This window comes from Anas platyrhynchos, chromosome 23, assembly GCF_047663525.1.
Source record: "Anas platyrhynchos isolate ZD024472 breed Pekin duck chromosome 23, IASCAAS_PekinDuck_T2T, whole genome shotgun sequence".
NCBI lineage: Eukaryota > Metazoa > Chordata > Aves > Anseriformes > Anatidae > Anas > Anas platyrhynchos.
In genome coordinates this window covers 7,097,569-7,124,303 of record NC_092609.1, presented here as the reverse complement: position 1 = coordinate 7,124,303, position 26,735 = coordinate 7,097,569, and the positions used below count along the sequence as shown (strand labels likewise).

Below are 26,735 nucleotides of genomic sequence, written 5' to 3'. Positions count from 1 at the left end.
GATACCCTAACGCAGTGTGCCAGGTGCTATGAAAAATGATTTGCTCCTAGCGGCGCTATCTAGTTAAGGGTGTTCTCTCAGTTCTTTTGAAGTGGTTTGTGAAAAGGAGCCGAGAATCCCCCCTCCTGCTTCTTTCAAGAACTTTGTTTGGAAAAAAAAAGAATATTGCCCTGTTAGGAAAGCCTTAATTAGGTTTTATCCAATGAGTCAAGAGTAACATTTATGCAGAACAGCTTTTGTGTGGTGAATGTCTTGTTTGCACAACCTGTGACACTCAACAAACCCAAACAAAATGCCCCTTTGCTCATCTCGCTGACGAGCTCTTCACTTTGCACAGCTTGGCACAGAGGCCAAGATGCCCTCTTATATCCTAGTTGCAGCTACTGAATGGAAAACAAGGCAGCTCCTTCAATGCAGTGATGGAAACTTGGCAAGTGTTCTTCCTCTACCCTCACAACTCCGTGCCTCTGCCCAAGGCTTTCATCTCCTCTGGTATGGAGGCCGCCTCACTATCGAACACGTACTAGCTAAATTAGGGAAGATGGAATGATCCCTTATCATTAAGGCTGTGTGTAATGCAATTAAAATGGAGCATTTGCTCACAGCACAAGAGTTCAGCCCTGTTCTCATTCTGAAAAAAAAAAAATAAAATAAAAAATAAAAATTGGGGTGTGCCTTAGGACTTTGATTTGTTAGAAATTACTGCCTTGAATAATTATGGGATGATATTAAAGACTGAAATGACAGAGAAAGAGCAACTTAGAGGCACTTGCTTCTCTTACATAACTGCAAGAACAAAAAATACAGGTTGGAACACGGAAGACAGCAAGGCTGTGAAGCTGACCTAGAAGGGTACTTATATCATGAGCTTCCAGACTTCAAAGCACTGCTGTTATTTCCTCTTTCTACCCACATTGCATAGGGAAAGCTACTAAGCCAAATGACAAATTGATCCCAAGCACATCACCTTCAAGGGGTTACAAATGCCAAGCTGCTTTGTCCTGTTTCTCTTCTGAATCTGTTGGTGGCTATCACCAGGTTTCTTTGGAAAACAACCAAACCAACCAAAAGGGATACTTCTAAGCAGCAGCCAGTAGGGGCCGACACAGGATTAGGTTCGTGAAGATGGCTTTGTGAAGTCTCCCTGTTGCAGTTAAGGAGACTGAGTCACAAACAGAGCAGGAGAAAATGAGTGCAAGGAAACTGGAGTTGTTCAACATGCAAGGACTTCATATGGATCCAGTAAAATCGGTAAAATTCTGTAAAACTCCAAGGTCACTAGTCTAGACCTACTGCTTGAGTTGTTGCTGAGACAAGAAGCATGAAGCTACATGTCCTGGAATTTGGGATGATCATAAATCCTGCACCACAGACCCAACTAAACATCTTGGGTGAAGACACTCCTCTCATTTCAGAGGCTGCAACCTAAGCTGGTGGAAGCAACCCCTCACTCCTCTTGTGGTAACACTTTGAAAACACGGATTTCACAAATCAGAACTTGCCCAAAGGGCCATTCATCTTCTCCAAAAGAAGCCCTAAGAAAAACATCAGAAAATAAACTCTATCTGTCCTTCCATAGAAATCTATTACTCCTCCTAGACTATATGAAAATGTAGGTTCTTAACTGGGGTTTTAAAAATGCATAGATACCTGAGCTGAATTTTTTTTTTTTTTTTTTTTTTGCATTTCATAGAGGAACAGAAAGCTACCACCCTTTGAGATGTGTGCACGCCAACATTATCCACAGGCCGCAGACACTGACCTCTAGAAAATATTCTCCAAACCACATTCAGTACTCCACATCAGCTGCAGCTCTGAAAAGGGCAACATCGCAACCTCATACGCTCACTGCTCCTCTTCCCAGTGCTCACCTCCCTTTACAAGCACTGCACAGCGTGGCCATGTTTACAAGAGAATTGCCTGAATTTCAGAGGCACCCACATTACACTTCCAAAAATTATGGCATTTGGCTAAAAAAATTAAATATGGTTGTAAGAGGACAGTAGTAATTACATCTTTAATTATTCCTAAGAACACAAAACACTTAAGTCCTAAATTGTTTACAAATTTAACGGCTTACAAACCCGTACTTCTCAGTAAATTTTTTTTTTTTTTTAAATAGCATTTTCATTCATAGTAGTTCTACTAATAAATCTATAGTTTTTAAAAGAATATTTACAGAACTTTAATGAAAAAATAAGACTTAAGCACATAAAATTTAAGCAGAAAATAGCTTACAATTACACTGGCAGTAAAGTAACATGGCTTCCTGGCTACTGTACTCATTACCATAAAAAAGGGGATAAATACGAGCATAAAAGATTTATTTTTCTACCTGCCATTCTGCACAAGCATCGCATGGTATAGGAACCACTATATGTATCTACTAAAACAGGCGGCATCATATCTGTAAACATATTAAGAAAAGTACTTAGATAATATCATCAGCGATAGCTTTACAAAATCTGAACTTAAAATCTGAGTGTAAGCCAAGTCACATTAAAAATTCCAATGTCATTTACAGAATCATTCTAAAAACTGGCTCTTTAACTGTTAAGACTATTTTCTTGTTCTTGCACTTGCTCTTGTGCTTGATCTTGTTGTCCTGTTCGTCCCTCCAGCAGTCTGAGTTGTCTTCACATTGCCTTCAAGTTTTTCTTCAGTTTTGTTTCTTTTCCCTTTTTTGGGTGATCCGTTTTCATCATTCTCTATTCGTAGACAGAAATATTAAATGGAAATTTATATCATAAATCAAGCATTTTATAGAAAGTCAATCTTCAGTTCCATTGTTTTTGAAGGGAGATGTCCCTAATGACTACGTTCCAAAGCTTACATCTATGAGTTCAACAAACCAGTTACAAAACCCACACTTCTGCACATCCAATATCCTTTAAAATAGGTCCCCAAGGACATACAGCTATTTCTGAAAGTAGGTTAACATTAATGAGAGCACCAAAACCAATTAGCTATTATTTTAGCTAAAAATTCTTCTACTGATATGTAAAACTAAAACATATCTAACACTGAAGAAAAAAACAGCAAAAATGAATGTACAGCAACTAATTTATTGTCCAGCTAGAACTGCAAAGTCAAGCTTGTAGTTGTAACAAACACACTGGACGCTTCTGGAAGAATCCACATGGCACAGACCAGTGAAGCTGCTCCAAGAGATGAGCATCGACCCAAGCACCACCACTAAAATCCATGTGGGGAAAAAGGACCTCCCCCCAAAAGAAACTATTCAGACCGGTAGAAAAGCACTGGGAGAGATCAGTCCTTTGGGAGGTGCATGTAGCAGTGTCAAGAAGTGAAAACTAGCAGAAGTGTGAAGTCAATAAACCAAGAGGGGAACCTGCCACAATAGATGTACGTGTTACGTTTGGATAAGCACATGTAACAGATAAAGAGATGAAGAGAAATGAAACGAGAGCATGGCCAAATCACAACAGGATTAATGCACATAACCTGCCAGAAAATTCTTTGTGCATCTGTAAAGATTCATTACTTCCATTTTATTATATTTATTTGACGATAATTTCTTATTACAACGTGGTATCTTTAAAATTTTATCACATCCAGCTGAAAGGTTTAGGGAATATTTCAAGTGTCTGAAGCTAGAGCTCTATTGGCTTGGGGAAAATAAAACTGAAAAACAGGAAAAGTGAGAGACATGTGGAACTTCTGCTGTCATTTGAGCTCAAATACAGCTCCAAGTCCTTCTAGCACCAACTTCATTACAGCACGGATAAGTTGTACAAGCTACCCAAAACCTGGACATACAAAAGCAGGAGCTTAGATGGTATTTAGGAGAAAACAAGCACAGACAATGGGTGCTACAAATGTAATTATCATGCTATGCTCATAACCACCTGTAAGTTAGTTAATTGCTGTTATTTAACCTGCAAGTTACGGATTGAGACAGCAGAAGAGCATGAGAGCATTTGAATAACTCAGCAGAAGAGGAATACAGCTGTCAGATGCCATACAATCAATCCATTCTGCTTTGGAGAAACATCTGGTTTGTACAGGATAACCTAGCCCCTTCTTTACTTACCACTCTTTGCTACATTAAAGACCCACTCTCTATTTACATTAGACTATGGCAGCCAACAGTAATAACCTGTACAAAATTCTAGACTTAGCTATATGTAGAAAATAGAAATATTTTTTTTTCCTCACCTGATTTTGATTTTTTAGGTGGTACATCATCTGCTGGCAACAGACATTTTCTTCTGCGAGAAGTGGAAGTTGTCTGTTGGGTAGGGTTAACCTCTTTTCCTTTTCCAGACTGATTACTTTCTTCAGAACCAGTGGGTATCAAACACTGCATTTCCGAAATGTTGCCGTTTTCAGGCAAGTTGCCATTGTCACGAAGAGAAGTAGCTGCCTCTGGTTTGAATTGTACATTTTTCCTCTTATTTCTCAGTTGCCTTTGTTTTTCCTGGGATGAGTTATTTTCCAGAGCTGTACCTTCACCTTCCTTAAGGATTCCGTTTTGACCTCTGTCTTCAGGCAAGACAAGCTTTTCCCTGAGAAAGGTTGAACTAGTTTCTTCAGATTTGGAAGGAACTATTTTCCTTCTGCCTGCCTTCGATGGATTTTCTTTTCCTGATTGGGTTACTTCCAAAAGTATACCCTGTTGCTCTTTGGGAGTTTCATTCTTACCATCTTCTGGCAAACCTTGAAGTGAACTAGAACTAACAGCCAGTGAAGTGATACTACACTTTTTCCCTGAGTACCCTTTTGAAAGGTCAATTTTTTCTTCGGAAGAGGGTTTTTCAGAAATCATTTGTTTAGCTTTCCTATGATTATTATTTCTGCTACTTTCTTTTGATAAGTTACGTTTTCCCCGAGCAGGAGTAGAACTTGTGGCTTCTAATAATATGGCAGCTTCATTCCTTCTGCCTCTTTTTGGTTGATCTTTTAGACTTGAAACAACTGCTCCTAACGGAACATTTTGATCTTTAAGAGCCTCTTCTTTACCATTATCTGCTGGCAAACCACGTTTTCTTCTAAGAGAAATGGAATTAGTTGTGTGTGACACTGGAGGAGTTTCTTTCCTTCTGCCCCTTCCTAATGGCTTTGCTTTTGCACAGGACACCGATTCCAAAAGCACGTTTTGTTCTTCATTAGTACTCTCCTCTTTGTCATCAGTTTCTGACAAGCCACGTTTTCTCTGGAGAGAAGCTGAACTTTTTGCCTCTGCTGCTAGATCAATCTCTTTTCTTTTGTCCCTTGCTGATGCATTTGCTTTTGCCTGCAAAGTGCTATCTCCCAATGCTGGATTTTGATCTTCTTTCACAGTCATCTTTTTATCATCACCTTCTAGCAAGCCACGTTTTTCTCTGATAGAAAGAGAACTCACCGTTTGTGATGCTACAGCAACCTCTCGCCGCCTTCGTCCTCTCAGCAGAACTTCTTCTGTTGAAGAGGGAATAGCTTCCAAAGCTGGATCTTGATCTTTTGTAGAAGTCTCATCTTTACTATGATCTTTAATTAAGGTTTCTTTTTTCGTAAAGGTAGAACAAGCTGCTTGTGGAATGGAATCAGCTTGCCTTCTTCTGCTCCTCCTTACTTCTAAAGGATTTTCTGAAGCCTCACGTTGATCATGTTTGCAAGCCATTCCTTCCTCATTCCCAGGTAAATTCCTTTCTTCTCCTAGAGCTTCGGAACTGGCTTCTTCAAGTTTAAAATTAACTCTTCTTCCTCTAAGTCTTCTACGTGTAATTCTATTATTTGGTGTTCGATTCTCTTGCAGGATTTCAGTTTGCTTTGGTTCATTTGCTTCCTGCTCATTTCTTGTCTGCTTTTGATGTCTATGAGCAATGCCATCACTGTTTAGAGCAGTTACCAATGTGTCAGCTGTGTTGTTCTGGTCTTTCATTACTTGGTGTGCCTGCTTGACACAACTAGAGGCTGAAGACTCTTTGGGAGAAGATTCCTCTGTTTCTGACTTACATTTAAGCATAAGATCTAGGCTGTTTACATCCTGGGCAAATTCATCAGCCTTCTTCTCTGAAGAGTCTTTTTTCCCTCTCCTGCTTCTAGTTCTGTTTGCTTCTTGTTTGAATTCCAAGTTGAGAACAGTTACTGGCATTTTATCTGTCTCTCCAGAAGGTGATTCTGACTTTAATCTTTGAGATGCCTTTGTAGTATTTTCCTGAGCATTTTCCGCTTCATCTCCCAGAGATACTTTCCTCTCATTTTTGGTGGGTGATTTTGTTTCCGTAATGGTTTCATTTGAAGTCTCCTTGGCTTTCTGAACATTCTGTGTATTTTCAAGTGCCATCCCGCACATGTCTGGTTTTACTTCTGTTGGTTGTTTTCTAGCATTTCTTGAAGACTTACCTCTTTTTTCTGTTACCTTTACTTCAAGTTCAGTTCTGTTTCCAGATGCTTCTGTGGGGGCAGTCTCAGAAGTCTGCTCATCACCTTGTAGTAATTTTGCTGATTGGTGTTTACGAAGTTTCCTTGTCGTCCCATGAAGTTCCTCTGAAGGAGCTTGTTCAACCTGTTCATTCCTAGCTCTTCTTTGTCTTTTGGGTGGAAGCAGTGCTTCTGTGTTTTCTATTTTTTTCATTCCTCTAGACCTCTTCTGATGCAATAGAAGAATTTCTTCTCTGTCTTCTACACTACCTTTGTCAGATGCGTTTTCAGATTTTTTTAAATCTGTTTGCAGTTGGTGATTTTCATCCTGAGTGCTACTAGATACGCCTTCTGTCTTTCTGCTTTGATCATCTTCAGTTACAGATGTGCTACTGATATCATACTCCTGCAAAGCCTGTTTCCTATTTGCAGGATCTTTTTGTAGCACTGAAGAATCTTTTTCAGAAGACTCAAGATCCTCACTAGGATGTTTTAACTCCTTAGGTTCCTTAGTTTTACCTCTTCTTGGTCTTCGAGTATCAACCTGCGTTTCCACAAGTGAAACGGTTTCAACTGTTTTCTCAACAGGATGCTTTGAAACAATTTCTTTTTCCATGCAAAGATTTGTTCTCCTTCCTCTTCCTGTATTTTTAGCTACTGAAGTTGAAGTACTGATCTCTCCCATCTCTTCTTGGATGCTCTTTTTCTCCAGACCTTGCAATTCTTTTGAATTTAAATCCTTTTCACACTGCTTTGTTGAAGGTGGATGTACAGTCTTCCTTGGTCTGCCCCTTGTTAGTCTCTGGGTAGAGTGGTCTTCGCTAGTTGACAACTTTTGTTGAGAATCTTTATCTTGTGAAGTATTTCCTTTGTCTTCTAAAACAGTTTTATTCCCCCCTACAAAGTTTGTCATATAGAAAAGAGCACAATCAAAAGTTATACATTACTATGCCCGATCAAAGTATCTCTTGAGTTTTCATTTTCCTAGTAAAGTGGTCTTGCTCAAATGAATCATATTTTATTTTAAAAAGTAACAGGGATTTAAACAGACTCCTAGAATAAAACCCAGTTTAGTACACAGAGTTATTTGTTTTATTTGACAGGTAGCACTCAAGCTTTAAGATATATTTTGAAAGTCTTTGCAAATAAAGGTGATTTTAAGTGGATACCTTAGCAACAGGTGATTTTTTGTTTGTTTGTTTTTTACACTGGTATGTTTGGAGATGCCACCGTTATTACATCAAACTACTACACCATTTTTTAAACACCAATAGAATGCCAACACTGGTTTGTGTTACAGATTACTGCTCAAATTCCCTGAGATATTTGCTCCTTCCATACTATATAATTTGGAATTTTTACAACACGTTGAAACTTCCTAACAACACACACAGTCCTGCATATTCATTATTACTCTAGTTAAAATAAAAGTGTTTGTACTTACCATACTCACGACTGCCATTAGTACAAGCAGTTACAGCATCTTCCTGCTTAGGATCCATAACATTTTCTGACCTGACCTAAGGAAATAAGCAATAATCAATACTTTTGTGTGTGTCTGACAGGACAAGAAATAGTTAACTAATAGAAAATTGGGAGTGAAACAGTTGAAAAAAGTCCTGCCAAATACTTTATGAGAAAATGAAGCCAACTTCGTTTGCTAACTGCATCATATATTTGGTACTACCACAAAATTGAACTTAATACTTGTTATCTGAGCTAGTGTAGCAGTTTTTACAGTGAAAGACAACACAGTAGAGTTTTAAAAAGCATTCAGTAAACGGGCTGAACATTGTCTAGTAAGATTAGAAAAAGAGGGTTATTGAATCTAAATCATTTGAATGTTTTGAAGTGTTTTATTGTAGTTCTACACAGACCAGCAATACTCATTTTAATCTATGGATCTGGGAGTCAACAAAAATCGATGCTAATAAAATACACCAATGACAAGAGTGATGAAGGTGCGAATTGTAAGGTCAAAATGGTAACCCAGAGCAGCCTCAGCAGCCATTTAGGTAGGGTTCCTCTAAACAAAGTACATCCTAATACAAGCAAACAGAGTAGAATTGGTGTCCATTCAGCAAGCAGTGAATGAAAGCCTTATGGGCATGAAGAGCAATCAACTGACTACGTGGTAACACCAAATTTTGGCAAAAGCTCAGTGCTCTTGGATGTTTAAAGAAAAAAAGTGTTTTGAATTTAATCTACAAGCTATGAAGAAGCTGTACAAAAAAAAAACAAACATGCATATATCCCACTTATGAAAAGGAAGGCACAGAAAGAACTCCATTGTAGTCTGTAAGTAATTTAAGGGTGCTTTAAACATAACAGAAACAAATGACTAGAAAAAAAGTGCTCCTTCAAATTTGTACTCAGCTGCATCTTCTGGTTTTTACCCATTCACACCTGGACAAAGCTACCAAGGAAAACACAGGTTGTCAACTTCACTGTTTTCAAATAAACATCAGGTGCTCTTCCAGAAGGTATTTTGTCAGCCACAGGTCTTGTGCATGAGATATTTTAATGAAAATACAATGATATAAAACATGTCTTATTAGATGGCCTAAGAGTTCACTTCAACCACAGGCTCCAAGCTTAAATAAACTCTTTCCAAAAGCTAAAGAAAATATTTTACCTTTGTTTCCTCTGACTTCTGCTTGGCAGTCTTCATAAGCTGCTTGATGCCCGACAGGACCTCTACAAGTCCTGGCTTCTTCTCTGGGGTTTTTAATGGCTGCTTGATGGCTGATCCAACGTTGACTGACTCCAACTTCTCATCTGGTGTTTTCCTTTTACTTTCCAATTTCACCTGAGAGGCTTGTTTCTCTGCACTTAATGATACGCTGTCCACATCAAGATCTTCTTCCAGCATAGCTATTCCTTCTGGAATTCTGGAGTACATTATTTCAAATATAGACTTTGGAGATTCCTCCTCTCTCATCAAATCTGAGATGTCATGACAATCCAGTATCTCTCCTGAAGAATCTGGAGTATTTAATGGTGACACCATCATCTCTCCTGAAATAAACAGTAGGTTTATCTAATTTGGCAAACAAACTAAGCAGGAAATCCAAACATTCCAATCGCTGTATAACTAAGTAAAAAATGGATTCAATCAGCCAAAGCTTTCTACAAGCTAAATCCAAAACTGTGTTTCAGCAATTGGTTTGGTAATTAGCAAGAAGGCAATTAGCTCCTACAAGGCACAGCATACGTTAAAAAAATTAAGCCTAAAAAACCTTGATGATTTTTTATTTAATCTGATAAAAATCATTAGTATTACTACTCTGAATATTGGATAATTCATTCTTGATTTTTGTTGGTGATTCACTAGATGCTCACTTTTGCTAAATTCTTAGTAAAACAGAATTTAAAGAATTCTGAGTTATTCAGGAACACGACTGATATGCAAAGTCATATGCAAAAGACAGAAAAAAAAAGCTAAGGATCATCTTAACACAAATCTTCCTAATCTGACATTTTTCTTAAGTAGAATCTTTGCAAAATTCTACAGCATAACCACTCCCTGCCGTAAGATTTTGTCATTGAATCTAGATGTATCCCCTGACAATTGATTAAAGGATTGCCATGCTTCAACACAAGGTTTGCCTGAAACAATACTTCAGCATTTAGAAGTTCGATATAAAACTGAATGAATAAAAAAATAACACCTACCAAAAAAAATAACTGGAACTACTGGAAAATGTCCTCCAATACATGATAAAAAAAAAATCAATGGTTGCAAGATGCTTTATCTCTACACTAAGTCTGCCTAGCATTAGGCTATGCACTATCAGTGAGTTGCAGACACAGCTACCCCAAAGTATACTTTAATAATTTCTTTCCAATTAACAACCATACCAGATTCTTCAGGAGTACGCAGTTCAGAAGTGTCCATTGTCGTGCACGGTGGTGTAAGATCACTGTCACGAACAGTGCTTGAAGGTGATGTTTCTCCACTTGTATTTTCTGGAGTTTTAAACATCTCAGCCAGCCCTATAAATTATATTCAGAAAAATGAGCACTTGTTTCGGAAAAAAAAAAAAAAAAAAGTGCACAGTTGGCAGAACCAGTAACAGGTTTTAAAAATCTCACAACGTACCTGTGAAGCTTTCATCCATATTCAAGTTTTGTTTCAAGATTGGATTTTTCACTACTTTAAGGACCTGTCCAGCTATTCTACCAGTGGTAGAGTGCGCTCTGCCTACAACTACTGTAGCAGGAGATTCTGCATGACCTGTGCTAAAATGACCTTTTATTTTTCTTTCTGGAGGAAAAAAAGGAAAAAAAAAAATAAATAAATAAATAAAAATTAGGACACAAAGATCCCTTTTATTTAAAACCTAGCCAGAATCACTCAAGAGATTCCACAAATTTATTGGTCGTGTTTAGCTAATACAGACTGCTGGGCATACAGAAGTGGTTAAATTGCAGCTACTTTAAAGGGCTGATTCGTTGTGAAATGCAGCTCATATATTCGTTTAAGATTTGAGTGACTACGCTCAATGAGCATCTGAGACAAGTTTTCTTAGCTTTCAGAAACGCTCAGGGATTATCCTGAGAGTCTTTCAGTCTTACTCCTTTCCACCTGCATAGAATCCTTTAGGTTGGGAAAGACCTTCACCATCATCCAACGACCAACCTCACCACCACGTAAAGTGGTTAAACCGGAACAGAACCTCTTTCAAACAGCACTACAGCTTCAACTACAGACAAGGGACAAATACTTACTCCATCCACCCAACACAATTAGTTATTTAGATACATTCTTAAGATGTTTTGAATTAATACATTTCAGTAAATTCAAGTAGATTTACACGCTGTGAGAAAGACACCAATACCCATTTAACATCTTGCCAAAATCTCAAACTTCCAGCTTCTGCAGTTAAATGCCAACAAGCTGTTTCAAGGTTAAGCAAACCCCCAAACCTTAAAAAGAAGTAAAACAAATACCTTTGGTGACTGTGTTGTCGTCTTCATTGGTCTTCGTTTTGGGGCACGTTTTTTAACGGCCTTTGCCTGTGGTCTTGCAACACCCAATTTTACCACTTCTGCCCAAGATTTCGCAACTACGAAGCAAAACAGACACAATAACCTTAACTGGCAGCTGTGTAAACAGGACTTCACAGCTATTTATGATTCCAAAGGATTTGCTGTAGTCAGAAATCACAATTTCAAGCTGAATCTTAACGAGTGTCCAAGCATCCAGTACGAGCGTCCAAGCATCCAGTACAAGTGTCCAAGCATCCAGTACGTTTCTACAACAAAAAGCGTCATACAGTTCCAGAATCTGTGCTAAGTGCTGACCTCACTCTGTCCTCACTCTCTGCTCGAGTTCAAAAAGCATTTGGACAGTGCTCTCAGACATGTGGTCTGATTTTCTGGGCGGTCATTTAAGGACCCAGGAGTTAAACTTGATGATCATTGTGGGTTCCTTCCAATTCAGGATATTCTGCGATTCTGTGAAATATTTTCCTCATTACAAATTTGCCATAAGCCTTTCAGTCTTGCACTTTATTTTACCTGAATTTTTCCTTAACAGAATGTAAGGTTTAACAGCAAAAAAATGTTTTTTTTTTTTTTGTTTTGTTTTTTTGTTTTTGTTTTTTTTGCTTTTTTTTGTTTGTTTGTTTGTTTGTTTGTTTTTTGTTTGTTTTAAGTGAAACATATCCAGCATTAACCAGGAAGGCCTGTGATTTTATCTCACCATATAATAGGACTATCACTGAGACACTGCACACAGACACTGCACACAGCATGTTATTCACAACTTTAAAATGATTCTACAAAAAACGAAGATAGCAAAGAATAATAAATTGCCAGATGAATGTTGATATTGATGGGAAATTTTAAATTTGAAAGAGTCAAATTGATATAATTTGTTTTCATAAATTAAAGACATCTCATCTTTAAGTGTTTTCATAAAGATTAAATTTTCAAGAACCAGATTCCCTCTCAATTTTTCCAGTGGTATCAAAACTATTTTGACCAACATTTGAATTTGAATGTTCAACAATTAAAATATTTGTGTCTCAATGGTTATCATCCATGATGTCTGCCATACACCCAACACTTACAGGCAGTCCAGTCTACAACTGACAGTGTGTGAACTGGCTAGGGAAAAAGGCATAAAGAAACTAAGCTGAATACAGGTAAAATGCATGTTTTCACCAACAAAAATTATTGAACTGAAATTGTATCAGTTATATACTACTCCAAATTGAGGGACTTGGAGGATCAATACCGCAATTAACCTAACAAACAGAACCTTACTTAATGACTTTAATTCACGTGAAAGATTCACCCCACTGCCATTCCTCCCTCATTCTGTCCTCCTGGTGAGGCCAGGAGTGTCCCGAGAGCACATAGAAGTGTGCCCAAAGGGAATTGCTGATTTTGGAGGCACAAGGTGCCTATGGGGCCAGGTCGGGAGCTGGGCTGGGATGAGCTCCATCAGGCAGCCGGACCAGGCCCGTTTCCAGCGTGGCGGACGAGCAGCCTTTGCCCTGAAACTCAAAAGTCAAACTCTGTCGCTGACTTCCCTTACTAAAATGGGAGCGTGGTTGAGAGGGGCCATCTCTTGCCTGGGGATGCCAGTCTTTCCCTGTAGTTAATGGAAAGAAGGAGGCTTCTCTAGAGGGCGAAGGCGAGCTGAAACCTCAGCTGGAGTGCCCTGGAGGTACTGCTGTGTCTCCACTGCCTACACAGGGATCTTGGGAGGCAGGTCTCCGGGTGATCAAATTAGTCTTTGTGTCTGCCTCATTCCCTAATTGTCAGTAGATATCCCAACTAGTGAACAATGTACAGCATAACAAAGGAGGCACACATATAAAAAGGAGCAGAATTAGCCTGCGCTAATTGGTGGGCCTGACTTTGCTGACAGGAACCAGGCAGTTAAGAGGAGGGCTAGGAAGTAATTCACTAACTAAAATACACCTCAGAACACAGTAGTAAAATGATTTTATCTTGGTAATTTGACAGACTGGAACAGCAACAGATGAAAGTTTTTCATTTGTTTGTTTTAACCTGGCCCAGCTACCAGGTCAGACTGCTAGAAGTCTCGGCTGTTGATGTAAATGAGTTGAAGGCTTTGACTTGAAACTTGTTCTCGGTGGGTCCGATTAAAGTGAATTTGGCCCTCGTTTTACATGTGATTTCTGACAAAATGATCTGTCTGACCCTCCTACAGGGTGCAATCATTGTCCTTTATTTAAAAATAGGTCATTTGGAGCTTTATGTACGTACACAAAATATTAATTACAAAATTCACACAACTTCCACAGTTGGCTGGCTTGCAGAATATTTCTCTCAAACAAAACCAAGGATTTAACACTTTGCCTTACTTTGCCTTAGTAAACGTGCTTTTAGCTTGTTAAGAAAAGCCCAATCTTTAAATATAATTTAAAGCTCTAATTAGTTGATTTTAGGCAATTTTTTTTTGACATTTTAATGGCAAGGATACCTGGATTTTTTCTGGTATTCATGAAGATATTTGATAAAAAGGTAGATGCAACTCTCTCTGAAAATAGCAAAAAAACAAGTTCATGGGATCTTTTCTAAGCCATACAGTAGCCATTTAGATTTTCTTATATGCTTTCAAAGCTATCCAGGAGCCTGGTAAAGGCTCTTAATTGCAGAACTTCCCAATTTCTACTCCACTAGCACTTCTTTAACTAGGTCTTTTCCTCCAAAATACGATCCTGTCACTGAAGGAAATAATACTGAGGAAATGAAATATGGAAGTTAAATATTAACTTTTTTTTCCCTTTTTAGAGAAAAAAAAAAAATATATATATATATATACTTTTCAGATGGCTGCAAGTCTGAGCAGTCCTTTCATCTCCCACTCTCAATGGCAAAAGATGCATTTCTAGAAATGGCACGCAAGTTTTATGGTTAATAAAATAGTTTATTGCGCCATTATTGTTAAGAAGTTTTTCTTGCAATGGAAAAGCATTCAGGTACACACTAAAACAACACCAATCCCACAGAATATTGTGTTTGTTCAAGCATTCAAACTTGATTAAACTTCTCTTTCAAAGTACTGCTGCATCACAGTTCAGTGAGCCCAAATCTCTCCTAATGCTTGGACACTTCTGATAAAGGATTTGTGTCAGGAACGTGTTTTAAAGTGCTGTTCTGAAGTCGGAATAGTTCTAGACAGAGATATTCAACTTCCTGCTAGGGAGAGGTGCTCAAATTAAGCATAAGAAGTACTTGTATCTACCCTGAGTACCATAAAAAGCTATCAGATGACCCAATATAACTGACAGTTAAAATTCTACTTCTACATCACCTTCTTCCAGTGTATTGCCTCCCCAAATTTGAGCCCTTCAAGTGCACATACAAGCGCAAGTCACAAGCCTCAGAATATTCACTAACTGAGTTTTGGAGATGCAAGTAACCCCAAAGGCTTTTTTTTTTTTTTTTTTTTTTTTAAAAGAAGGGTGCAAGTTCCACCTGTTTCAGTTTTATTTTGTTTGTTTGTTTTCTTTTGTTTTTTCTTCCTCCCCTGAGGACAAACCATAAATTCTATCCTAAAGAAGCAAGAAAGGAAGCTGAAATAAGAATCTATGGAGATGACATCCTCAAAGATCATCAATTACCTGATATCTTTTAATCTTTGAGAATTGGCTCCATCAGATCTCAGCCTTTGGGAAATTATCGAACCTGATAGTGTTTACAACTCAGCATCAAGGTTAACAACTACAATCACACTGTTCTCTCAAAATAGCATTGCACCTTAGTGTCAAGTCAGGAGAGGAATGCCATGGAAAGATACAAATTAAAAGATGGAAAATTCAAACCAATACAGGTTTTCTTGTAATTAAGCAGCTGATCTTGTTATCAAGAAACTTTTTTGAGCTATGAACTCACAGTAGTCAGAAAGGATATTGGATATGAAAGAGAAAGTCAAGAGTAAATGACATATCTATATATAAACTATACCATTGATTACAGTACAGGTTTGAAATATTAAAATCTAATGTCAGGATTATTTTTTTATTTTTTTATTTTTGGAAGATTGCTTAGAAAATATGAATACCGAGTTAACTAAACGCTCAGCCTTACAGCGAATATTTTAGTTACCCATTTTAATAAAATGTGACCAGGCTCTTAAACAAAAATAGAATAATAAAAAATAATAATAAAATGGACTGCATATTTACTATCTTACTGTATCCATGTAAAATGTTATTTAAAATTTTATTTAAAAGCCTTTCTGGAGAGTATATATTATACCATTACTGAAAATTATATTATCTTTACATACTTGCAGGTATTTATGGAATGTTCTTGTTTCTTTTGGACAGATAAAATATATATATGTGTTTTTGCCTTTCAAAATATAGTTTTCAAATATATTGAACCCAAAAAAAGTCTGATGCACTGTCAGGCACCTCAATTTCTTATACGTCTCCCTAGTTTGGTATAAAGGAAACAGTCTGCTGATGAAAAGAAAGGCAGCTGTGATATTCTTTCTTATGTTTATTTTACCTGGCCATGGATATTCACCACCACTCTTCACCAACATTATTTAGTACTCATTCTCTACTGTTCTACTGTCTAAATATCTCTCTCCTCCTTAAAATATATTTATAAATGTAAAAATATATAGACACATACAGAGAAAACTATGAATCCAAATAAAGGCATGAGTAACTGTAAACATATTTTTATGAATTCCTGGAAGCTACATTTATTATATAAAACAAACAAACAAACAAACAAAAACACAAACACAGAATTAAAGTCAACTTTATTTTATTTACTATTGTCAAACAAAAACTTTCTAGGGCAAGACATTAAAAGAAGTGAGGCATATATAGAAACTTAATTACATTCTTTCAAAATCCATAGTCAAAACATCCTAGTTCAATGGACACATAGCACATTATGTGGTGTACAGAAGTTTTACTGCAGATAAAGACATTATGGCGACATCTGCCTGGCACTTTAACACCTCCTTATATTAAAAATTACATACACCTTATATTAAAAATTACATACACTTCCAATGCTAAGGATCAGCTGTTTCTCCACCTTATGTTTTCAGTCTATGCCTCTTGAAAAATGCAGAAATATTTCTTTAAGTGAAAGCCAAACAGTATTTGGAAATAAATAAATAAATACATAAGTAAATGAAGTCTTTGCTATGATCACTTACAGTTCATACCTGGGGACAGAAAAGGACACTGTAAAGTCACATCCCAAAGGTAAATAAATCAAGGTAGTGATGGAGTTATAAATACCTCCACATAGGATATTTTACAATTTGTATTGAAAATAAGCATTACAGAATTTCTGAGTTTCTCTTAAATTATTTTTGTGTCACTTTCTTTCAGAAGTTCTGCATAGGTACCCTTGTTTTTCCCTTGAATATTTACCTAGCATAAGACTCAGAATATTTTAGCTTGAGACTCAGACCATTTTAGAAGATATTTTCGTGTAATAAAAGAATTGCAATTTGCATTCTTTAAGGACACCACCACCTTCCAGAAACACATTAAATGAAGCAGAATGAAATCGAAGTAGGGCAGTTTGGGAATTATTTTCAGCTGTGTTGCAGCTCTGAAGGGCTCTTTCAAGTTAGGCATTCAATTTAGGCAAAAATACCTGGCTTCTTGTAGAGTTTATAACCTAAAGGCTATTGATTTGGCAGTATCAAAGTCGGTGAAGATTCCTGGAAGGAGCTGAGTGTCGGTGTACACTCAGGAGATGACCAATGACACAAGACATGGGATGACAACCGCACATTTATATTTGCCATCAAAATTTTTGAGAAAATAGTTAACTTGAGACTCCTAGCTATACTTGAGAGCAAATTGCAAGATATTTATGCGTACTATGTTACAGAAAATAATCCTATGACACATTTTTCCTTGTGGGGCTGTGAGTCTCACGAGATGAAGGTTGACCACCTTCTGTCCCCCTGAACTACTGTAATGGTACAGATCTGGTCAACATGCCTAGGGATGGATACCATTCTTTACTCATGTTTAGCTTGTACTAAATAGTAATATAAAAGTAGAAAATAAATTAGTTCACTGCCACAGAGATATTAAATGTATATCAAGTATTAATTATGCATTTAGTATGTTCAGAAATTGGTAACTCAGCTCTGAAAAATATATATAAGTGTATAACTTTGATAACTTTATATGCATACTTTACATATACATAGAAAGTCACAAACTAGGAGCAAACAAAAAATGAGATATCAGACAGAATCACTGGAGACAAAAATATATATATTAATTAGAATCAGAAAATATGCCTGTGTTCAGCTCTATTTCTCAATAAGGCTATAACGTTTGCATACGTGTGGTTCACTGGAGCTTGTTCTCACTGTAGGTGTGTTGGTAGGACTTTGCTTTCCTCTGAGATTCTACAACTAAAGTAGGTTATTTTTTCCCATTCTGTGTTAAACAGACACATAATTTACTTCAAACCACTGTTACCATTGCTCCCCGAAATGATGTGCATAGGCTGCTGATCTTTAAAACTTGTTAAAATACATGTATATACATATATATATACATGTATATCAGTTTACTAGTTTTGAAGAGACAGACTTCAAAACAAATCAGAGACACCAAATACTTGAGTTTAAAATCCTGTATAAAACCTTTAACGTGACCTGTAGAATTACCAATTCTGCTGCATGAAAGTCACAGATACTGTCTTAAAACAAGAGTGTGGACTCTTTCTGCTGGTGTCAGTTAGGACGAGACTGGTTTTTAGAATAAAAGCAAGGACAAAACTAACAATCATCTTTAGAAGGGAATTTCTTGCACTGCCCCAAAAGGCCATTAGGACCTCTTTTGCTAAGCGAGGCCCCATTTCTGTAGTATCTCAGCAGACAGAGTCAGCTGCTCTTTATGGACTATTATTTACTTATTAATTAGATATTTCAAGTCAATTTACTTAGTCTGAGCATTAGCTGCTCTACAGAAAACAACCACAGAGCAGTTACTTTCCTGTGGATCGCAGCCCCAATTAATAAGCCCGAGTGGCTGAATGGAGAGCAAGCTCAGGCCCTGTGTGGCAGTGGGGTTAAGCAGTCACAGCCCAGCTTCTGGCACGCTTCGTTAGCCCCCGCTCATCAGCAGTCACGTGCTGACCACAGCTGAAGTGGTGGGATGTGTGATACCCTAACGCAGTGTGCCAGGTGCTATGAAAAATGATTTGCTCCTAGCGGCGCTATCTAGTTAAGGGTGTTCTCTCAGTTCTTTTGAAGTGGTTTGTGAAAAGGAGCCGAGAATCCCCCCTCCTGCTTCTTTCAAGAACTTTGTTTGGAAAAAAAAAGAATATTGCCCTGTTAGGAAAGCCTTAATTAGGTTTTATCCAATGAGTCAAGAGTAACATTTATGCAGAACAGCTTTTGTGTGGTGAATGTCTTGTTTGCACAACCTGTGACACTCAACAAACCCAAACAAAATGCCCCTTTGCTCATCTCGCTGACGAGCTCTTCACTTTGCACAGCTTGGCACAGAGGCCAAGATGCCCTCTTATATCCTAGTTGCAGCTACTGAATGGAAAAAAAGGCAGCTCCTTCAATGCAGTGATGGAAACTTGGCAAGTGTTCTTCCTCTACCCTCACAACTCCGTGCCTCTGCCCAAGGCTTTCATCTCCTCTGGTATGGAGGCCGCCTCACTATCGAACACGTACTAGCTAAATTAGGGAAGATGGAATGATCCCTTATCATTAAGGCTGTGTGTAATGCAATTAAAATGGAGCATTTGCTCACAGCACAAGAGTTCAGCCCTGTTCTCATTCTGAAAAAAAAAAATAAAATAAAAAATAAAAATTGGGGTGTGCCTTAGGACTTTGATTTGTTAGAAATTACTGCCTTGAATAATTATGGGATGATATTAAAGACTGAAATGACAGACAAAGAGCAACTTAGAGGCACTTGCTTCTCTTACATAACTGCAAGAACAAAAAATACAGGTTGGAACACGGAAGACAGCAAGGCTGTGAAGCTGACCTAGAAGGGTACTTATATCATGAGCTTCCAGAGGTCAAAGCGCTGCTGTTATTTCCTCTTTCTACCCACATTGCATAGGGAAAGCTACTAAGCCAAATGACAAATTGATCCCAAGCACATCACCTTCAAGGGGTTACAAATGCCAAGCTGCTTTGTCCTGTTTCTCTTCTGAATCTGTTGGTGGCTATCACCAGGTTTCTTTGGTAAACAACCAAACCAACCAAAAGGGATACTTCTAAGCAGCAGCCAGTAGGGGCCGACACAGGATTAGGTTGATGAAGATGGCTTTGTGAAGTCTCCCTGTTGCAGTTAAGGAGACTGAGTCACAAACAGAGCAGGAGAAAATGAGTGCAAGGAAACTGGAGTTGCTCAACATGCAAGGACTTCATATGGATCCAGTAAAATCGGTAAAATTCTGTAAAACTCCAAGGTCACTAGTCTAGACCTACTGCTTGAGTTGTTGCTGAGACAAGAAGCATGAAGCTACATGTCCTGGAATTTGGGATGATCATAAATCCTGCACCACAGAGCCAATTAAACATCTTGGGTGAAGATACTCCTCTCATTTCAGAGGCTGCAACCTAAGCTGGTGGAAGCAACCCCTCACTCCTCTTGTGGTAACACTTTGAAAACACGGATTTCACAAATCAGAACTTGCCCAAAGGGCCATTCATCTTCTCCAAAAGAAGCCCTAAGAAAAACATCAGAAAATAAACTCTATCTGTCCTTCCATAGAAATCTATTACTCCTCCTAGACTATATGAAAATGTAGGTTCTTAACTGGGGTTTTAAAAATGCATAGATACCTGAGCTGAATTTTTTTTTTTTTTTTTTTTTTTTTTTTTTTTTTTTTTTTTTTTTTTTGCATTTCATAGAGGAACAGAAAGCTGCCACCCTTTGAGATGTGTGCACGCCAACATTATCCACAGGCCGCAGACACTGACCTCTAGAAAATATTCTCCAAACCACATTCAGTACTCCACATCAGCTGCAGCTCTGAAAAGGGCAACATCGCAACCTCATACGCTCACTGCTCCTCTTCCCAGTGCTCACCTCCCTTTACAAGCACTGCACAGCGTGGCCATGTTTACAAGAGAATTGCCTGAATTTCAGAGGCACCCACATTACACTTCCAAAAATTATGGCATTTGGCTAAAAAAATTAAATATGGTTGTAAGAGGACAGTAGTAATTACATCTTTAATTATTCCTAAGAACACAAAACACTTAAGTCCTAAATTGTTTACAAATTTAACGGCTTACAAACCCGTACTTCTCAGTAATTTTTTTTTTTTTTTTAAATAGCATTTTCATTCATAGTAGTTCTACTAATAAATCTATAGTTTTTAAAAGAATATTTACAGAACTTTAATGAAAAAATAAGACTTAAGCACATAAAATTTAAGCAGAAAATAGCTTACAATTACACTGGCAGTAAAGTAACATGGCTTCCTGGCTACTGTACTCATTACCATAAAAAAGGGGATAAATACGAGCATAAAAGATTTATTTTTCTACCTGCCATTCTGCACAAGCATCGCATGGTATAGGAACCACTATATGTATCTACTAAAACAGGCGGCATCATATCTGTAAACATATTAAGAAAAGTACTTAGATAATATCATCAGCGATAGCTTTACAAAATCTGAACTTAAAATCTGAGTGTAAGTCAAGTCACATTAAAAATTCCAATGTCATTTACAGAATCATTCTAAAAACTGGCTCTTTAACTGTTAAGACTATTTTCTTGTTCTTGCACTTGCTCTTGTGCTTGATCTTGTTGTCCTGTTCGTCCCTCCAGCAGTCTGAGTTGTCTTCACATTGCCTTCAAGTTTTTCTTCAGTTTTGTTTCTTTTCCCGTTTTTGGGTGATCCGTTTTCATCATTCTCTATTCGTAGACAGAAATATTAAATGGAAATTTATATCATAAATCAAGCATTTTATAGAAAGTCAATCTTCAGTTCCATTGTTTTTGAAGGGAGATGTCCCTAATGACTACGTTCCAAAGCTTACATCTATGAGTTCAACAAACCAGTTACAAAACCCACACTTCTGCACATCCAATATCCTTTAAAATAGGTCCCCAAGGACATACAGCTATTTCTGAAAGTAGGTTAACATTAATGAGAGCACCAAAACCAATTAGCTATTATTTTAGCTAAAAATTCTTCTACTGATATGTAAAACTAAAACATATCTAACACTGAAGAAAAAAACAGCAAAAATGAATGTACAGCAACTAATTTATTGTCCAGCTAGAACTGCAAAGTCAGGCTTGTAGTTGTAACAAACACACTGGACGCTTCTGGAAGAATCCACATGGCACAGACCAGTGAAGCTGCTCCAAGAGATGAGCATCGACCCAAGCACCACCACTAAAATCCATGTGGGGAAAAAGGACCTCCCCCCAAAAGAAACTATTCAGACCGGTAGAAAAGCACTGGGAGAGATCAGTCCTTTGGGAGGTGCATGTAGCAGTGTCAAGAAGTGAAAACTAGCAGAAGTGTGAAGTCAATAAACCAAGAGGGGAACCTGCCACAATAGATGTACGTGTTACGTTTGGATAAGCACATGTAACAGATAAAGAGATGAAGAGAAATGAAACGAGAGCATGGCCAAATCACAACAGGATTAATGCACATAACCTGCCAGAAAATTCTTTGTGCATCTGTAAAGATTCATTACTTCCATTTTATTATATTTATTTGACGATAATTTCTTATTACAACGTGGTATCTTTAAAATTTTATCACATCCAGCTGAAAGGTTTAGGGAATATTTCAAGTGTCTGAAGCTAGAGCTCTATTGGCTTGGGGAAAATAAAACTGAAAAACAGGAAAAGTGAGAGACATGTGGAACTTCTGCTGTCATTTGAGCTCAAATACAGCTCCAAGTCCTTCTAGCACCAACTTCATTACAGCACGGATAAGTTGTACAAGCTACCCAAAACCTGGACATACAAAAGCAGGAGCTTAGATGGTATTTAGGAGAAAACAAGCACAGACAATGGGTGCTACAAATGTAAATATCATGCTATGCTCATAACCACCTGTAAGTTAGTTAATTGCTGTTATTTAACCTGCAAGTTACGGATTGAGACAGCAGAAGAGCATGAGAGCATTTGAATAACTCAGCAGAAGAGGAATACAGCTGTCAGATGCCATACAATCAATCCATTCTGCTTTGGAGAAACATCTGGTTTGTACAGGATAACCTAGCCCCTTCTTTACTTACCTCTCTTTGCTACATTAAAGACCCACTCTCTATTTACATTAGACTATGGCAGCCAACAGTAATAACCTGTACAAAATTCTAGACTTAGCTATATGTAGAAAATAGAAATATTTTTTTTTCCTCACCTGATTTTGATTTTTTAGGTGGTACATCATCTGCTGGCAACAGACATTTTCTTCTGCGAGAAGTGGAAGTTGTCTGTTGGGTAGGGTTAACCTCTTTTCCTTTTCCAGACTGATTACTTTCTTCAGAACCAGTGGGTATCAAACACTGCATTTCCGAAATGTTGCCGTTTTCAGGCAAGTTGCCATTGTCACGAAGAGAAGTAGCTGCCTCTGGTTTGAATTGTACATTTTTCCTCTTATTTCTCAGTTGCCTTTGTTTTTCCTGGGATGAGTTATTTTCCAGAGCTGTACCTTCACCTTCCTTAAGGATTCCGTTTTGACCTCTGTCTTCAGGCAAGACAAGCTTTTCCCTGAGAAAGGTTGAACTAGTTTCTTCAGATTTGGAAGGAACTATTTTCCTTCTGCCTGCCTTCGATGGATTTTCTTTTCCTGATTGGGTTACTTCCAAAAGTATACCCTGTTGCTCTTTGGGAGTTTCATTCTTACCATCTTCTGGCAAACCTTGAAGTGAACTAGAACTAACAGCCACTGAAGTGATACTACACTTTTTCCCTGAGTACCCTTTTGAAAGGTCAATTTTTTCTTCGGAAGAGGGTTTTTCAGAAATCATTTGTTTAGCTTTCCTATGATTATTATTTCTGCTACTTTCTTTTGATAAGTTACGTTTTCCCCGAGCAGGAGTAGAACTTGTGGCTTCTAATAATATGGCAGCTTCATTCCTTCTGCCTCTTTTTGGTTGATCTTTTAGACTTGAAACAACTGCTCCTAACGGAACATTTTGATCTTTAAGAGCCTCTTCTTTACCATTATCTGCTGGCAAACCACGTTTTCTTCTAAGAGAAATGGAATTAGTTGTGTGTGACACTGGAGGAGTTTCTTTCCTTCTGCCCCTTCCTAATGGCTTTGCTTTTGCACAGGACACCGATTCCAAAAGCACGTTTTGTTCTTCATTAGTACTCTCCTCTTTGTCATCAGTTTCTGACAAGCCACGTTTTCTCCGGAGAGAAGCTGAACTTTTTGCCTCTGCTGCTAGATCAATCTCTTTTCTTTTGTCCCTTGCTGATGCATTTGCTTTTGCCTGTGTTCGATTCTCTTGCAGGATTTCAGTTTGCTTTGGTTCATTTGCTTCCTGCTCATTTCTTGTCTGCTTTTGATGTCTATGAGCAATGCCATCACTGTTTAGAGTAGTTACCAATGTGTCAGCTGTGTTGTTCTGGTCTTTCATTACTTGGTGTGCCTGCTTGACACAACTAGAGGCTGAAGACTCTTTGGGAGAAGATTCCTCTGTTTCTGACTTACATTTAAGCATAAGATCTAGGCTGTTTACATCCTGGGCAAATTCATCAGCCTTCTTCTCTGAAGAGTCTTTTTTCCCTCTCCTGCTTCTAGTTCTGTTTGCTTCTTGTTTGAATTCCAAGTTGAGAACAGTTACTGGCATTTTATCTGTCTCTCCAGAAGGTGATTCTGACTTTAATCTTTGAGATGCCTTTGTAGTATTTTCCTGAGCATTTTCCGCTTCATCTCCCAGAGATACTTTCCTCTCATTTTTGGTGGGTGATTTTGTTTCCGTAATGGTTTCATTTGAAGTCTCCTTGGCTTTCTGAACATTCTGTGTATTTTCAAGTGCCATCCCGCACATGTCTGGTTTTACTTCTGTTGGTTGTTTTCTAGCATTTCTTGAAGACTTACCTCTTTTTTCTGTTACCTTTACTTCAAGTTCAGTTCTGTTTCCAGATGCTTCTGTGGGGGCAGTCTCAGAAGTCTGCTCATCACCTTGTAGTAATTTTGCTGATTGGTGTTTACGAAGTTTCCTTGTCGTCCCATGAAGTTCCTCTGAAGGAGCTTGTTCAACCTGTTCATTCCTAGCTCTTCTTTGTCTTTTGGGTGGAAGCAGTGCTTCTGTGTTTTCTATTTTTTTCATTCCTCTAGACCTCTTCTGATGCAATAGAAGAATTTCTTCTCTGTCTTCTACACTACCTTTGTCAGATGCGTTTTCAGATTTTTTTAAATCTGTTTGCAGTTGGTGATTTTCATCCTGAGTGCTACTAGATACGCCTTCTGTCTTTCTGCTTTGATCATCTTCAGTTACAGATGTGCTACTGATATCATACTCCTGCAAAGCCTGTTTCCTATTTGCAGGATCTTTTTGTAGCACTGAAGAATCTTTTTCAGAAGACTCAAGATCCTCACTAGGATGTTTTAACTCCTTAGGTTCCTTAGTTTTACCTCTTCTTGGTCTTCGAGTATCAACCTGCGTTTCCACAAGTGAAACGGTTTCAACTGTTTTCTCAACAGGATGCTTTGAAACAATTTCTTTTTCCATGCAAAGATTTGTTCTCCTTCCTCTTCCTGTATTTTTAGCTACTGAAGTTGAAGTACTGATCTCTCCCATCTCTTCTTGGATGCTCTTTTTCTCCAGACCTTGCAATTCTTTTGAATTTAAATCCTTTTCACACTGCTTTGTTGAAGGTGGATGTACAGTCTTCCTTGGTCTGCCCCTTGTTAGTCTCTGGGTAGAGTGGTCTTCGCTAGTTGACAACTTTTGTTGAGAATCTTTATCTTGTGAAGTATTTCCTTTGTCTTCTAAAACAGTTTTATTCCCCCCTACAAAGTTTGTCATATAGAAAAGAGCACAAACAAAAGTTACACATTACTATGCCCGATCAAAGTATCTCTTGAGTTTTCATTTTCCCAGTAAAGTGGTCTTGCTCAAATGAATTTATTTAATTTTAAAAAGTAACAGGGATTTAAACAGACTCCTAGAATAAAACCCAGTTTAGTACACAGAGTTATTTGTTTTATTTGACAGGTAGCACTCAAGCTTTAAGATATATTTTGAAAGTCTTTGCAAATAAAGGTGATTTTAAGTGGATACCTTAGCAACAGGTGATTTTTTGTTTGTTTGTTTTTTACACTGGTATGTTTGGAGATGCCACCGTTATTACATCAAACTACTACACCATTTTTTAAACACCAATAGAATGCCAACACTGGTTTGTGTTACAGATTACTGCTCAAATTCCCTGAGATATTTGCTCCTTCCATACTATATAATTTGGAATTTTTACAACACGTTGAAACTTCCTAACAACACACACAGTCCTGCATATTCATTATTACTCTAGTTAAAATAAAAGTGTTTGTACTTACCATACTCACGACTGCCATTAGTACAAGCAGTTACAGCATCTTCCTGCTTAGGATCCATAACATTTTCTGACCTGACCTAAGGAAATAAGCAATAATCAATACTTTTGTGTGTGTCTGACAGGACAAGAAATAGTTAACTAATAGAAAATTGGGAGTGAAACAGTTGAAAAAAGTCCTGCCAAATACTTTATGAGAAAATGAAGCCAACTTCGTTTGCTAACTGCATCATATATTTGGTACTACCACAAAATTGAACTTAATACTTGTTATCTGAGCTAGTGTAGCAGTTTTTACAGTGAAAGACAACACAGTAGAGTTTTAAAAAGCATTCAGTAAACGGGCTGAACATTGTCTAGTAAGATTAGAAAAAGAGGGTTATTGAATCTAAATCATTTGAATGTTTTGAAGTGTTTTATTGTAGTTCTACACAGACCAGCAATACTCATTTTAATCTATGGATCTGGGAGTCAACAAAAATCGAGGCTAATAAAATACACCAATGACAAGAGTGATGAAGGTGCGAATTGTAAGGTCAAAATGGTAACCCAGAGCAGCCTCAGCAGCCATTTAGGTAGGGTTCCTCTAAACAAAGTACATCCTAATACAAGCAAACAGAGTAGAATTGGTGTCCATTCAGCAAGCAGTGAATGAAAGCCTTATGGGCATGAAGAGCAATCAACTGACTACGTGGTAACACCAAATTTTGGCAAAAGCTCAGTGCTCTTGGATGTTTAAAGAAAAAAAGTGTTTTGAATTTAATCTACAAGCTATGAAGAAGCTGTACAAAAAAAAAACAAACATGCATATATCCCACTTATGAAAAGGAAGGCACAGAAAGAACTCCATTGTAGTCTGTAAGTAATTTA

General features: G+C 37.7%; 2 protein-coding genes across 2 annotated transcripts in view; both read right to left on the bottom strand.

The window, feature by feature from the left end:
* Positions 1-2,559: 2,559 nt before the first annotated feature.
* LOC139999311 (uncharacterized) lies at positions 2,560-15,901 on the bottom strand. Its single transcript, XM_072027094.1, has 8 exons — positions 15,865-15,901; positions 11,319-11,435; positions 10,469-10,639; positions 10,228-10,362; positions 9,002-9,384; positions 7,811-7,880; positions 4,180-7,242; positions 2,560-2,708 (listed from the first exon to the last, which is right to left on the bottom strand). Exons 1-8 carry the CDS (start codon positions 15,899-15,901, stop codon positions 2,560-2,562), a joined length of 4,125 nt encoding a protein of 1,374 aa, XP_071883195.1.
* A 5,198-nt stretch (positions 15,902-21,099) lies between these two features.
* The window catches only part of LOC139999310 (uncharacterized), a 40,953-nt gene continuing 35,317 nt past the window's right edge, over positions 21,100-26,735 (bottom strand). The window contains 3 exon segments of the mRNA XM_072027093.1: positions 21,100-21,248; positions 22,720-24,328; positions 24,773-24,970. Coding sequence (XP_071883194.1) covers positions 21,100-21,248; positions 22,720-24,328; positions 24,773-24,970 — 1,956 coding nt within the window.